General features: G+C 32.3%; 1 protein-coding gene across 1 annotated transcript; it reads right to left on the bottom strand.

Annotated features, from left to right (window-relative positions):
- Positions 1-2,990: 2,990 nt before the first annotated feature.
- LOC108720261 (synaptic vesicle glycoprotein 2C) lies at positions 2,991-11,834 on the bottom strand. Its single transcript, XM_018444156.1, has 10 exons — positions 11,612-11,834; positions 8,130-8,198; positions 7,824-7,985; positions 7,285-7,447; positions 7,086-7,207; positions 6,702-6,940; positions 6,418-6,599; positions 4,730-5,025; positions 4,291-4,578; positions 2,991-4,074 (listed from the first exon to the last, which is right to left on the bottom strand). Exons 1-10 carry the CDS (start codon positions 11,646-11,648, stop codon positions 4,028-4,030), a joined length of 1,605 nt encoding a protein of 534 aa, XP_018299658.1. The 5' UTR covers positions 11,649-11,834; the 3' UTR covers positions 2,991-4,027.
- Between the last annotated feature and the right edge of the window lie 5,406 nt (positions 11,835-17,240).

The following is a 17,240-nucleotide window of genomic DNA, read 5'->3' as shown; positions in this document are numbered from 1 at the left end:
TGTGTACATTCGTAAAACTGCGTGGAACGTTTTTGCATTTCGACTGAAACATAGAAAACATAGATTCATCTAATGCATGGATTGTCTTCTTCACTCTACCTCTTCGTTTTGCTTTCTTTTTCCTTTCATGTCCTTTCGCGCTTCGCTAGTTTATCCTTTTTTTACAATCCGCTTTTTTGGTCTTTCATTCATTTGATCTTGATATATTATCTTTTATTTACTTGATTTTCAGTGATCATCAACGCGAACTGTTTTGTCTAAAAATTCAAATATATATATTTTTTATTTCTAAATTATATTTTTTACTAATAATTTTTTAACACATAAGACATTTTTAATCCGATGTTTTCTTTAACGTAAAAGTTAATCTGTATCTAATACAGATTAATATCAATTTTATTATTTCACGCGCGCGTAATGAGAGAGATTGTTACGTCGGCAAATGACCGTTTCTCTGAAGCGCGTCAAGCAAGACTGAGCTTTCTGATTAAGAATAATTTATTCTTACGCCTATTCATTGTGAGATTTATCTCAAACGGAACGGCTTTCGCCAATAAAAGAGCCGGCCACTTGTTCGACAAGTTACCGTTTCTCTCGGGCGACGCGACGTGCTATTATCTAGTAGTAGTAATAACGAGAGAGTAATAACATTAATGTTAACGATCGAACGACAATTAGAGCCGTTTGCTAGCGTCTACTAATTCATAACTGCTATCGGCCGAACGACCACTCCACGTGTCTGTGGGCTAGATTTAAATAATCTTTAAACCATAGACACACAACATGCAATACGATAGTTCCTCGTTAGCGAGATTAGATGCCTTCGAGTCTTACTTAATTGACACGTTTATCATTAAGATCAGAATTTGATTTCAAAATTTCTTCGCACGGAGAAAAAAAAATACGTGACAATAAAACAGAATGAAGTTGCCGTGGGAGAGGGAGGGAGTTTCACGGGAAATATTCGTAGATGAAGAGGTAAAATGGAACGACGAGCCAAAGGTAAAATTGCGCAAATGAATGAATGAAGGCAGCTGATTTCCCTATAAGGACCCTACGTCTGTGAAACATAGTGCCTTTATATAGCCGTTCACTGTTACATTTAATTAGTGTTTAGAACGAGAGAGACAATTAGCAATTATCACGCGTGTCGGTAAATACTACTGTTACACAGATAAGTACTGTAAGCGCTTCATCGGCATCGGTATTTCTGTCCGTTTTTGAAAAAGAAAGAAAAGCAAGAGGAAGCCCTCTTACGTATCTTTCCTCCTTCCAAACTCATTGATCTTGTGTCCTCTTTTTCTTCATTCGAAATTAACAGTATATACCAAATGGACTGAACTTTGAGTAAAAAAAACAAGAGAGAAAAGATAATTTATAAATCTGTAGATGATGAATTTCGACGATTCCTGCCGTGTCCTACGTTCTAGGGGTACACTTTAAGCGCCCATTAAGATGTAACGAATAAACGAATAGTGCCTTACCACGAGATACTGTGCTTTTTAAAAGTTCAAATAGTCTGAGAGTAGAGAGACACGCTTTATAATACGGACGACTTAGATTTTTCCCGATCGCGAATGCGCGCTTCAAATTGTAATTTTGCGAAGTTGATAAAAAATTTGTTCTTCGCAGATTTATCGATGGTGATCGTCTCTTTAAAGATCGATCGATTTTTATCGCAAACTCGTCGACGAATTTGGAAACTCAAAAAAAAATGACCTAAGAAATAACATTTCCAATTGCTTGTGTTCGATTAAAAAAAAATCGACAAATTAGGGACTCTATAATAATGGTATTTTAAAAATACTAGTCTGGATATGAAAAAAGCATAAAATCTTTAAATATTAATAATTAATAGTAGAATATATACTCTTTAAACAGTAATTATACATATATTTTATTTTTTGGAATATAGTTTTATTAATCGTTTGCCGTAACAACAGTTTCGAAATTCGTCGATATAAATATTGGCGTTCATTTTTTTATTTGATTTCCGAATTTGGAATCAAGTCACGACGAGCGCAGACCGTTGTTCGCTTTGATATTCGCCGATGACATTCACGGATGAAAGAGCTTTCGATCAGGCACCGCGATTCCTCATTTTCGAATCACGCGCAATAAGATATACGCAACAAAATATATATATATATATATTATACATCGATGCGGAAGGAGTGCACAACGAAGAATCGAAATAAACAAACATTGCTGTATATATTGTACATAAGATGTGTACGCATGCGCGCGCATACGCATATATATTATACATATTATGTATATATTATGTATTACGTCGGCGACGACGATAACAATAATAACGAATGGTAGTAACGAATAATAATAAAGAAAGCAGGTACCGAGAGTAAGTGCGAATAGCGTAACGAAATAACGATATTATTAGGTAACTCCCGAGAACTCATATTATTTTCAATATATCATTGTATTCGATTCTGAAACGAGATAACACGCTTACTGAACGAACGTGATCGTATATCGAAGATCAAGGAAGTTCTCTCCACTCATTTTTACGAAAAAGAAATAAAACAAATATACGAAATTGCAGATTTGTATCCCACGTGTTATTAATCATCAATTTCCAACATCACATCCTGCTTTGTATCTCTTTGATAATAACGACGAATCTCATCATTAACATATTATGTTATATGGCATTATATGCGCATTAACATATTATGTTATATAGTGATATTATGTATACAATGACTACGCTATAGATTATTATAATTTTTTCCCAATGAAAAAATGAGTACAAACAATGCGCAACATTTTTGCAAGAGAAATTTAGCTTGATAAATTTTGCCATAAGAAAATCTTTGGTGAAAAGAAATTCTTCTTAAGACGATGTTAAAATAATTTAATATTAAACAAATAATTTAATATCGACAAAACGTAACGATAATAGATTCCTAGTTTAGAAACTTCTAAATGGTCTCTAGTATTATCTATTGGTAATATATGAGGAACGGACGCGATTTTAATGCACGATAGGTGCACCATAAACATCGGGTGATTAAACCCTGAAACTCCTGCGGGGCTTACCAGGAAACGACACTTAATCCAACTCGTTTAGAAACTGGCAGATAAGTATCTTTCATTTGTTGCACGATGATTAGTGCGTAATTGCTGTGCGTTAATTTGTCCCTGCTTGACGTAAGGTATTTCAAATAATGGTTGCCCCTATTTTTTCGTATATGATAATTAAAGTACCTTCTCCCTTTGTCATACTTTTTATTTCTATTCTTATATATGTATTATACATGTATTATAATACATTATCGCGACGAAGATTCGCTCGTTACATTTGCCACGTGTGCAATGAAACACGTCGGCAATTAACGTATTACTTATATATTACACACATATACAATACGAATTAATAAATATTGAAATAATTATTTACAAATGACTTAATCGATAAGCGTTGCCAGATTGTAATAAAACGATATGAAATGTATATCGATCAGTGAAATTAGATCGTCATTGACAAGCCGATAAAATTAATGACTGATAAGGGACGATTTATCATTTAATTTTTAATAATTAAACAAGTATCGATAAATTTGCGCTTTTTATCAGAATAAATTGGTTGGAAATAAATTATGCTAATCTCACTGAACGTTTTGATGCGCGATTATGTAAGCTAGATTTTTGTGCGAGAACTTATCAATATCGATGCTTATTATTTACAGTAAGCGCTCTTTCATATTCCAAACTTTGCAAATCGCATATTTGATAAAAAAATAACAACGATGGCACAGAGAAAAACGCAAGGTAGTAAAACGTAAGCAGTAAGTGAATCAGTTAATCACAGTAGAGACCATATATAAGGTAATAACGTAAGCAATAGCAAATAAAAAGTATTGATTTGCTTACTGCTTACGTTTTACTGCGTTTTACTATTTAATTACGTTTTTTGTGTGCCATAACTAACACGACACATTCGAAACACTTTAGATTGTCCTCTTCTTAAATTTAACATGTCTGTTTCTTCCTTGAGCGTCGACATTTATTTCTTTTTCTTACTCGGTATCAAGAAGCATAACAATCCGCCAACTAAAAATGATCAATTATTCATTTTTTTAATCTAATCGTGGTTTTTATTTTTTACTTGAACATCACTAAGTTATTCTATTCGTTAGATCTAAGTTTTAGGAAAACTGTTCGGTAAATTCCAATAATAAAAAATCAAGATAAAGTCCTCTGGGCAATATTGATTTTATATTGATGTCATCAAAATATTTTCTGAGATGGACATTTCGTTGTACTTACATGTGGTGATACCGGCTACTAGGAATATCGGGATCTCGCAGCTGAGATCCAGCAGCATACCGAACGCGAGATTACTCGTCATCGCGCCGAACCTTCCCAAGCACACCATCATGGACACCGCGGCGGCGGCCACGTGTGTAGGAAAGACGTCGACCGCAACACTGGAAATCACGAAATTCGCCGTGGCTGCCATCAGAGTGAACACGCAGGCAGTTATAAGGATCTGCAGCGAGGATCTCACAAAGTACATACCGAAGCTAGCGATGCCAGCTACCATCATTGTGGTCACTAAAGAGACAAAAAATCGTCGGAATCTTATTCTCGTTAAAAAGAGATAAAGAGAAAAAAATTGTAGATAGTGCTAATTTCAAATTATATTTTCTAAACGACAGTATTATTAAAAAAACTCTTCTTTATTCACATTGAAGATAATTCTTACCTGGCATTGTTCGACGATCAACTCGATTTGCTAGATATCCAGAGATGATATTGCCAAACAAGCAAACAGTGTTGATTGTCAGAGAATTAATGAACACCCGTTCGTCTATGTGCGTCTTGCACTCCGTAGTGTCTTCGTTTGTTGAAAACAGGAGCGGTTCCTCTGGAACAGTGTGATTTAATGTCTGCGATTCACGTATTAGTTCGCAGACCGTCACGGATACATTCGGATGCGATTGATGATAGTTCTCGAAGCGATTGAACAATTCCGGTTGCCAGAGATTAAAGGCGTAGTACCTACATAAACGATTGATGACAAAAATAGAAAATACATATATAATATTTTTTATTAAATAATACTTTAGTTATGTAATAGTTAAATTCTTGATTATAATTTTGTACCAAAGATAATATAAAAATAAAAAGAGAATGTGAGTTTAATATCTTAGCAAACAGGTTGACATTATTTGTCGTCATTTTGATGTCAAATAATATCTTTATATAATGTCAATTTAATGTTAAAATGACAATAAATAATATCTTGTGTTCTTACGCTGAATTATATTTTCAAAGAAGACAAAGATAAAAGATATAAACAATGAAAATGAAAGAAAGACAATTAGTACAAGAAGATATAACCTTTATTCTGAGTATTCTTTATATAACTTAACCTACCAATTTTAAGTTGAAGAAATGAATAAATGAAAATTCTAACTTAAGTTTTGTTGTATCAATATATCGTAATCTAAATTAAGTAAATACATATACCAAAATTCTTTTAAATAAAAACTATTCGTAAAAGTAAGCAGCACAGATTTATAAAGTAAGCAGCACAGTTCGCAGAAATAAAAATGATTTAATTCTATGCATTAATTATATGACTCTGTAACATAATAGAAGGAATCTTAAGTAATTTCAGTTAAAAGAAACGTTTTTATATCCAAAATGTGATAGAACGGACTTCTAACCGATATCACAGATATAAGTCAGAACGGACTGCTAGCCGTTTAAATAGAAACTTCTTTTCCGAGTTACTTGGTAAGACGTCAAACCAAATGCATTAGGTCAGATTCAAGATCCTTCTCATTCTTTAAGCGAGAGCTTAATCGTTAGGTTTCCTTAATTTGCTTCCTTCAATTCAACTCAGGCTTGGTATCCGCTTGAAGTTAGGCTAGCAGCCTCAGAAGTTAGCTAGCTAGCCCAATCGGGCTATTAGCCCCTTACTTGCTTTGCGTTGAAATCGTATAAGCCACTTTTTTAATATTGAAGATCATACAAGCTTCCTTCGTTTTTATCCTCTCTTCGGGCAACAGTCCCCATTTTTACCAAAAAGCAAAGATGGCTGAAAAGGCTCACTCATCGCCCAACATGGCAGAACGATCCGCTTTTTTCAAAAAGAAAGCACGCAGCGCCACCACATGGTTGGCTTAGTCAATGCCGCCGATCGGTCTGCTAGATCGGCGGCATTACCGAATACCGCCACGCGCGTAGTGTTACCGAAAAATGGTAATTGCTTCTTTGATTATGCGACCATTATTTTTAACATCTTGTTTATTGGGATATAGAAATTCTTTTTGTTGATAACATTTTATACGAAATTGCATAATTCTCTCTTTAAATGCTTTTTAAAGAGAGAGAATATGTTAAAAATATTAATCTTTTGAAAATTAAAAAATTAAAAACACTCACCCAAACATATTCGTGAAATAAATTATCCACAAGAGGGAAGCGTACTTCAAGATAGGTGGTGTTGCAGTTGTACGCAATTGCCACCAAATATTTTTCAGCAATTCCATCAGCTTGTCCGACGAAGATAATGGCGCCTTGTTCTTTTCTACTTCGAACACGGCATCGGAGAGAAGTTCCTTCACCTAGTAAAGATACGTCATATTAAGGAAAAAAATGGCGTCATCCGCAATTGATTCTGGGAATGTTGTTCTAAAAAATAAAAATTATTTTTCTTTGATATTTACCGGAAACTCGCTCTTATCACGTCCTGTATTCACCGCATAGATTGTTTGGAGAATCGCGAGAGCTTCGTCAGTCTTGCCTTGCGACACTAGAAATTTTGGACTTTCCGGATACGTTAAAGTTATAACGGCAATAATGAAAGATGGTACACTGATAGCGCCAAGGAATAATCTCCAAGAATTATACTGAATGCCGTAAAAATTGAAGGATATCGGCAATGGTATTATTATCCATGCTAAACCTGAATGAACAAATCCATAAGTTAATATTGATTTTCATGTATTCTGTTATTATGATATATTTAATTGTTTATGTAAATACAGCGTTTTTAAAGAAAGCAATTCTAGGTTTTTCTTTATCGATAATTTAAAAAAAAGAATTATTACCAGGCAATATTAACCAAGCGAGAGTGAAAAAAAAGCCTAGGTAACAGATGCTCTTCGCTCTGTACTTTTCCGCGTGGAACTCGCCAAGGTACATATATATCACGGAACCGGGTCCGCCCATTCTAAAAGTAATCAAAGAAATCATACAAAAGCACGATTAAAACATGCTACACATTTGCCGTTTCATTATTGTACTTACAAGAATCCGCTTATGACTCTGAACGCCAGCAGCAGCTTAAAATTTTGCAAGAAGCTCGTGATCAGCGTAATGATACTGTCGCCGAAGAGATTTATCAGCAGAATATTTCTTCTTCCATAGACACCTGCGAAGATTCCCCAGAAAAGTGCGCTGAACACCGAACCTGAAGGAATCGAACATGTGTGATTCCATTAAATAATATATCTGTATCGTTTCCTTATTTCAAAAGTAATACAACTCAAAAAATGTAATTTTCAAATAATCACTATGAGTCAGGTAAACATTATCATTATCAATCTCATTAAAAGTGAACTTCATCAAAAATCGTCAAAATTATCACAACTCAAAAAGGGTGATCTTTTAAGAGTTAAACGAAAATGACAAAACACGACATTATCAGTGCTACACTTTTTGTTTTAATTAATTTTATTTTAAATATTTTTATATTACTTTCTAACATATTCATCTTGTATCAAATTAATCCAAAAATTTGAGTGGATCGTCTAAGGGATATGTGAAATGTTATGTTAAAAATTTACCTGCAAGGAAGGCGACATTTAATAGCCCTTTCTCTTCGGATTTCATGTTTAGATCACATTCAGCTGACGGTAGAATATACGCACTCGTCCCAAATTGGCAGCCAACGCAGATAAACATCACGCCACAAACCAGCAGGAAAGTATATTGATATCTTCCATTACCTATAAATGATTGCAGCAAATTTCAAGAATCTCGAAAATTGCGCGACTATCATTTATGTTATTTATAACATTGTTTACGTATTTCTAATATTTTTTTTAGTTATGTGTTATTTTATGATAAAATGTTGTCTCACAATGACTTACCACATATTTCCATGGCTTTCTCAAAATCTGCGGTATCTTCCTTGGTCTCATGATCTTTAGTCTCCTTCTCTAAAAAGCCAAAATTCCTCTGAATTTATTTGTTGAGAAATTTTCTTCGATAACAATACAATACTTATAACAATGCAATAAATATCTAAAATTGAATACATCATCTAAGATAGCTCTTAAATAATAATATTTAATTTCAGTTTGATTGTGTTGTAAGTACAAAAGTGATCTGCGTCCAGTCATATATCTGAGATAAATTTATTTAAAAATACGTATACAGATGTATCGTTCCAACATTTAACTTTGACCGTAATAGAAGGCATTTCTTTTACTTACGACATATTCATATAAGCGGTCTTGTTTTTCTAATCTTAATATTAATTTTCTGAAATTAAATTCGGAAAAATCTCTTTACGTAATGTCCGAAATATCTGTAGTTCACGCTGTGAACACGTAATTCAAACTATATCGCATTCACGTACACCGTACAAATACACGTGAAAATACGTGCAAGGTCCGAACAGAAAATAATTACCATTTACATTTCGTTTCTTTGATAGAGCGGCAAAATTTTGCGATATGTCATGCACGTATAAACTGATTACGCGCGCCCAAATTTTCCTACGTTATACATCTTCACGCGAATTTGTGAAATTAAAACAATGCGCATCTTATAATGTCGACGTGATTCATTTAGCCGTATCTCTTGTGATAAAGATGCGTATTTTCACTATGCGATCTCGCAAAGAAACATCGAAGTACTATTGAAATTAGCGTATTAATTTTTTGTCACACTGATTGAAGTAAAGTAAATAGATAGACGTCAATAATTATCGGATGACACAAGTGCGTGCACTTATTATTGTCTTCATTAATTGAGCGCAATATCGATCGATAAGAATTTCTTATACTGATGAAATTTGGCTTGCAGCATCGTTTTCAGCAACCAAAAGTGTATTACAAAACCTTGTCTGGCCCAAAGTAATTAAAAAAACATTTTTTTGTAAATTAGTGTAATGTACGATAATCTGTAACCTTCGAAAAGTTGTGCATCACCGCGATTGACTACAACGTGTATAACGGCGGTTTCCTTTCATTATTCAGTTATTTTCCTATCAAACTATTGTAAACAATATCACCTAGGCACGTGTATGCGGAGATATTAACTTGGAGCAGGAGGAGAAGATAATAAGATTTACGCGAACCAACAGAATTATGGTGGCTTACTTCTGACTTACTAATTGATGCAGTGATACCGATAATCAATGTTAAATATGCACAGAATGAGCTAATTAAATCCTTCTGAAATTAATTGCGTCAATAGGAGCATTTTGATGCTGCGATCAAAGAAGTAACGTGCTGCGTAATATCAGCGGCGAATGAGTTTGTCAAGTTCTCTTTCTTTCTCTTTCCTTCTCCCTCTCTCTTTCTTTCTTTCTTTCTTTCTCTGGAATTATACATGAAAAGAATGGTTCTGCTAAAAATTTAGCTAAATACCGACCTGAAAATAATTTTGTTAGACCGCAAAGGCGCATGTAGACAATTTACTTATATTTGATTTAATCTTTGAGCAACACACAAAATTATTTTTATTTTTACATTAATTTTGTTAGACTGTCGAAGTAATCATTGAACGCTTGCGTTAATTGTTAGAATGTAAACTTTTTGCAGCATTGTTCGTTATGTTTGAGCATCTACTAATTATTTTCAATAAAATTATTTTTAGATCTCTGTATCTAGCTAAATTTTTAGACTCTTCAGCAAATTGTTCTTTCCATGTATGAGAATATCAAGAAAAATACCTCAATATCGCAAACGATAGAAAAAAAAAAACGCCGCTGCGTAATGTTAAAAGTGTAACGAACGAGTTTATTAAATTCTGTTGAATCAACACGTGTTGCATTAAGAACAGTTAATAAATATATGCCACGAGCAAGAGATGCATTGTGTCATTGCTCAAACATTTCCCAAGTTTGTTCAAGAAAATTTCCACGCTTTGTTGTCATCGTAAAATTCTGATTGACAATTTGCGTAGATCAACGTTAGAGTCGTAAGTGAACGTAGCGTGATTATTCTTGAATATCGTTCTAACGCTGATTCTATTTGTTAAAGACTTCGAGGAGCTTTTCGGATAAAGACATGAAAATATGGAATGACTTCGAGCGAAGTTACTGTGGGACGCATCTTTATTTCATCATCCATTTTTTTTCTAGTGAACTGCACGAGTTCGTCTCGTGCAAGTAGTGTTATTTTCCGATTGTTTTGATGCAAACGTAAATCAGTATGTTGCGCCGCGTTGACGTAAAAACTAGCTTTTGTGGACTGAATTTTTTTGTCCAGTTCTTGAAATCCAATTATCTTATAGACACAATAATTGTGGAATGAGTAGTACGCAGTAGTAGAAGAAATTCTTCTACTGTTGTTTTCCGCGAGAAACAATCGTTTGCAATGACAATTTGTCATGGTTAATTAAACTGCCTTTAAAGTAAAAATATCTTAGCGCTTTTCTCTCAAAAACTTACGTGCATAAATATACAGCACAAATTAATACCAATTCTACTCACGTCGTTTTGATGTCGTTGTGACGTTAAAAACGTTATTTTAACACTAAAATGACGATTTTGATGTCATTTGCTGTGAAGCGACGTAAGATTAAGTGGCACGTGCGTACGGAGAACTTTGCCGGATTTTAATCGAATGATTACACATAAAGTGGCAAGTTACAGTAATAAGTAGAGGAGTAATTGCTTTTTGTCATTTCAGCGGAATTGATGCCGCAACGATTATATTACGGCTTGCAATATTTTATTTTGAATAACTTATGACTCAAACGCAATGGAATATTTTGAAACAAGCTCTGGAAATGAAAATATTGTAACAATTGTATAATAACTCTGTAAGTCAATCATTTACAGAGTATGTAATAAGATTTAAATATGTGTGTTAGATTGTGTGATGATAATGAGAAAAGTTAAAGAGAGATTTTTTGTTGCAAAATATATTTAGGTTTCCTTGGTATTAATTTTTTTGTTCGTGTAAAAAAGCAAACCGAAAACTTGACTCTGCCAAGCAGAAGCAATAAAATGGAAAGGCAAACGGTGTTATCGCAACAATTTAAAAAAAACATTTAAATCAGTTGGCGAAACCCAAAGACATCTCACAAATTCGTGCCAAACGAGAAAATAAATGAAAAATAGATTTCAACCCCCACAACCGTCCTACAATCGCGTTGTACTGAAGCGCTTCACTGAAGTCTCACGGAATCTCCGTTAAAACGTTCCAAGTTTAATCTCAATTTTACGATTAATTTCTCTTTAGCGTTAAAGGAAAAAGTTCACAGAAATTTGAATTTCCGATCTTAAACAATTAATTTAAAGTGCACAATGTTTATTTAGCTTGCGATGCAAACCTTTTAATTGCGTTACTTTTTATACATTGAATGTCATTGAAAATATTCTGAATACAAGACTGACCTATAGAAAGAGAGATGGTGGAGATGCGGCTGACCATGATGCAGTGGAGATGCGTCTTACAAAATTTCCAGGACCAGAAGGAGCTACGGTAGGCACCAGTCAAGTCAATCGCGAAGAAGTCTAATTTGTGACTGTCGATCGTGGGTGGTACAGAAACGTCGGTGTAGACCGTCCTCCCTTAGACCGTCACGGCGTCACTCGTTGATGACGATAGATCAACGTATCGATTGCTGCCGCTCGTCGCGACGCTTTAAATATTACCTTCCTCGCGAGCGGGAGCGCGATCGCGCGAATAGGCACAATCCGAAAATCCTTCCCCACTTACCGTACCGCTCGCACAATTGAGGATCGCTAGTCCGTTATTCCATACGAATGTACCTGCGTCGTGGTAACAATTATCTGTTATGAATATCTATTGTAAACGTGCTTGTAATAGAATATGTGACGCAACTCTTGCGCAACGTTGTAAAAATCCGATCTAACACCAAATTATTTATTTATTTATTTATTGCAATTATCACATTTTTTTTATTATAACTGACTCGAAGACGTATATATGAATTTATTTATTGATATTTGCAAGGATTAAGTTCTGAAAACTCTTTTTTTTATGAAAGTGTCTACAATATACATTAAAGGAACTGTTATAAAAATTATCAAAGTTTATATAGAACGTAACGAAAAGAAATTTATATAGAATATAATACACAAAAACTTTCTTTTTATTTTCGGTAGTATCAAATTTAATTTTAGATAAAATTTCTTATTATTTTACATTAAATCAATATTTTTTACTTCGAACAAAAACATTATTGACTTAAATCAATGAAATAAGTAAGAGAAAGTAGAATTTTATTATGTTATTTCACGTTCACGATCAATTTCAAATTAATTTACTAACATTCTCTTGAATCTTGCTGCTTTTTTTCACACATCGATAGATTAATGATCTAAATGAAATACACACACACACACACACACACACACACACACAACTGTTCACGTGGTTCTCCGTGTATATGTGTGCGTAACAACAAAGACCAAAAATTAAGAGATATACGCAACAATGAGAATATGCCGACTTTCGGTAGAACAGATGATAGATTTGTTTAATTAACTCGTAATCTTTCAGTTTGCCATTGCATAAGAAAGCTATTGGAGAGCTTGTCAGACGGAAAAGTCAATCCTCACACGATCGGTTTGGCAATATTTGCTTTAATTACGAATGAATTAAATTATCCCATGACGACCACCAACGGCGAACATTTTACAAATAACAGAACTCATGATCGCGATCTCGCTTTGAGCGCGATACGCTCGCTACTTTTATGAGCGCGCTCTTCATTTCCGAAACTTGCACAAAGGGGGATGTTCTGGCGGGCCTCATTATTATTGACCACTGGAATGCTCCGTAACGTCAAATGTAATAATTAAAGTTCACGTTTTAAACGCCTCGAAATATTTTGTAGCATTTTTTGTAAGAGAAACTGCATTCGTAAGATTTCGCATTTTATCTTCCGTAAAAATTGTAATTATGTGTTTTATACGACGTATTTATATAACGTAAATTTGCACATATTGAGCAAATACTCGACAAATATTTTTTTTCTAAAAATATTGTATTTAAGTATATATTTTAATATATTTGTATATTACTTATAAATAAAAAAAACTCATGTTGCGTTAATAGGTTTTGGATTAAATTTATATTATATATATTATTAAATTATTAAATTTATACTATTAAATACATAATGGTAACAAAGCTCAATAAATTAAAAATCAATAGGTAATAGGGTTACGAGCCAAGGTTAATACGTGTGATCAGATTTAAATAAAAATAAAGATAACATAAATTATCAACATGTTTGCGGAAACACTGCGAGATGAGAGGGAAGTTTCTAATTATAATTTTTAATATTATTTTTTAACGATAATTTTTCTTTGTTATTCAACTCTAACATTGAGAAGGATCCGATGCGGATCGAAACGTTTGTTATCATTGCCGGCATTTAGATTAAAGTTATTGTATGTTTATGTTATCTTTATTTTTATTTAAATCTGATCACGTGTATTAACCTTGGCTCGTAGCCCTATTACCTATTGATTTTTTATATTATTAAATTTATATTATTATAATTCAACCCTAAAAACTAACAATAAAAAATTAGACAGTTGTTTAGAATCATTTTAAATATATATATTTATTTCCGTTAGCCTTAGTATCAAATATAGATTACTTAACTGATAAAATAATTTTTTTTTTTTAAATTAATGTGCAGAAATTAATTTTTAATGAAGTGAAATGGAACCTCACTAATTGCTTCAATGTGTGTGTGTGTGTGTGTGTGTGTGTGTGTGTGATTAAAATACTTTTTTTTAGAGTTACTTTTAAAGTGAAGCTCGCTCTGAAGAATGAAATCTCACTCTTAAAGATTGAAAATTGAGCCACTTATTTTTCAAAACTGGCTCAATCATTTTCACATTTTAAAGTGAGATTCCAAAGAATTTAGAAAGAATGTTATTTCTGAAGTTCTTTGAATTCTTGTTACAGATAATGTTACCATCTTTAAACATATCGTAGAGTTATAACAAGAGTTATAACGAGAAGGTGTGTACGCGTACAATAGGTGCCAGTCGGGGCGACACGAGCAATTACAAGAATGTTTGTCTTGGGTGCGGTTCTTCTTTCATTAAGAGGACCAGAAACCCTGTAGAGCGAAGAAATAAATTAATGTTCATTGACCTGAGAATTAGATCGATGTCCAGTTCAATTGTCGCTATAAGTCGCAATATTCGTTATAGAAAACAAAAAATTCACAGATCAAAATATGAACACCTTTTATGTTGACACGATTTCCTAACATATTTACATGACATATTTGTTATAGCATCAGAGATATTGACATTGCAGAATCAGTATTTGGAGATGACAAAATGGCACTCGCAATTATATTGATATATTCCTAATATTAATGACTCATTGTGATAACTGTAATTAATTAACTATAATTACTGCAAATCAACTATATTTTAATCAGCACATAGGTATAATTTATAAAGTAAGTTGTTAAAAAGAATAATAATTCAATAAATATTTATTTCTTAAATACATTGTTAAATACATAAAAGTTTATACCTATATAAAACGTATTCAAAGAATAGAAATAAAATACGACTAACACACGGATTCCGCATGATTTATATGAAGAAAACGCTTTCAGTTAATTTGCTTCAACTTGTGATATATGTTATAGTTCTTGCATCTCTCATTAAAAATCTCAATGGGTGAAACATCATTATTTCTAGTTTCTGAGTTAGAGACATTTGAAAGGATTTTTTATTGAGATTTTTGTTTGTTCATTTGCCTACATGAGTTTGCACTTGTATATGTGTGTATACCATATATGCGCGTGCATACTGAAAATGTTATAAACGTAGCAATTATAATAATAGTAAAAATATATGGTTATATAATTCAACAGTTTCATCTATCGCTGGATCATCGCGCGGACGTGCGCACACACACGCAGATATACGACATTTATTATATATATATGTATATATATGCGGCATTTTATATAGCAATAGAAAGACTGAAAACTAATATAAAAATTCCTAAATTATAATCGCCTCGGTTATATAGGATCGTGATGTAAGCGAGAAATGACATTGATGTTTTTTGCATGTCATTTATAATTAAAGAGATTTGAGTAAAATAAAGTAATGATCGCTTTAAAACTCTTATAAAAATGAGCCGAAGCTATCCTTATCCCCCTTGATAATCAGTAAATAGTCGTAAAAAGCACGTGAAATAAAAAAACGTTTACCAGCGTTTACTCAATATGCACACGTGTAGCTTTATGAATTTTTCACTTCACGTGCTTTTTATAACTATTTATTGATTGTCAGGAGGATAAGGATATAACTTCTGGCCACACACACACATTGACACACAACAAGTGTTTTAAAGAAGCAATTTTATTATTTTATTTTATCCAAATTCTCTTTATTAACAAATGGCAAAACGTACACTTCAACGTGTCATTTCTCACTTACGACGTCACGACCTTATATGATCGTGGCGACTACTCAGGAACTTTAAATATAGTAACTATAAACCGCGTCTGTTCTTTTTATGAAAAATCGCGGATATGTAAAACAATATATCGCAGATATGTAATAACAGTTCTCTTTGTAAATACATGTTTCTCAATCATAAAGAACTTATCAATCATGAATATTTAATTTTGTTTTTATAGATTACTTACTATGACTGTAATAATAAGACTTACTCTTACAAAATTTTTTTTAACGTACAAATTAATAAGGTATGTTTTATAATTATAAGTTCACGTATCTTATCGAATTATTGATTATTAATAACGCTTCAATTGTGGCATGCTTCAAATAAAAACCATTCATCGTGGAGAATATAAATTAACGCAACTTTACATAAACGAATTAATAATAATATTAATAATTAATTATGTTTGTATCTTTATATTGTATTTTTGAGGAAAATTGAATGATATCGGCGCGTATTTTAAAATATGAACTGAATTTTTGTAGTTCATATGAATTAATATTACCGATGACTTAACTAAAAAGAGTTTAAAAAAATTTCAACATTCTACTATTGTGGATGGATGGTTTAGTCGATTTTTAAGAATATTTATTAATCTTCCGCAAATAAAAAACCTTTTTTACAGCTTTTATATATGTTTACATATATGTATAAACTCCTCATACATATATATAGTGCCTCGAAATCTACAAATCAAAATATTATAAAAAGAAAATTTTCAAAAAAATCAAATAAAAAAAATTATATATATATACATTTTTATTTCAAGCAGTAATTTTTGCAACATAAAGGTTTAAGTATAGCTAATTATTACGTTAGACGGCCACTGTTCACGAATCGCGCGTATAAGTATTAATGAGCGCGCACTTCATTATTTTTTACTTCATATTTAAACATTTTAAACGTAATCCGTAATTGGCTATTTTTGAACCCTTATTATTTCACAAATTTTATTGATTAAAATAAAAATGTACAAACTCCTTTCCTTAATTTTTTGAAAACTTTTTTACTGTGATATTTTGATGGGCGAATTTCAGGACACTATTTGTTTTCTCATGTATAGACTGTACTAAGGAGTACTACTCCACTAAGGAGTTAAATATAATATATTATGCATAATATATATGTATATTTATCTATTTATATTATGTTAAATTAAAAATTATACACAAAAATAAAATTAGAAAATTATATTTTATAGAATTGTAATAAATAAAAAAAAAATTTGTTATTAAACATTTTCAACTAACATATGTTTTAGATTAAAAGATTCTCATACTCAGTTAATTTCGATGATGATCCGGAAACTAAGATTGCAATTAAAGAACTGATAGAAGAGCATGAAAATATTTATTTGAAAATAAACATATATTTATTTATCCTATATATAGAACTATAGAACTATTGAAAAAAAATAAACTCAGAACTCTCAATACTTAATGAGTTTCCACTAAGTGAGACGCTAGCTTCACACACACTGAAAACCAACTTAGGGAAACTAGACTATTTCAAAACGAGGTTTTATTAGAAAAGCATTGACTT

The sequence above is a fragment of the Mycetomoellerius zeteki genome, unplaced genomic scaffold, assembly GCF_001594055.1.
Source record: "Mycetomoellerius zeteki isolate Tzet28-1 unplaced genomic scaffold, Tzet1.0 scaffold149, whole genome shotgun sequence".
Lineage (NCBI taxonomy): Eukaryota > Metazoa > Arthropoda > Insecta > Hymenoptera > Formicidae > Mycetomoellerius > Mycetomoellerius zeteki.
This window is presented reverse-complemented; position numbering and strand designations above follow the sequence as displayed.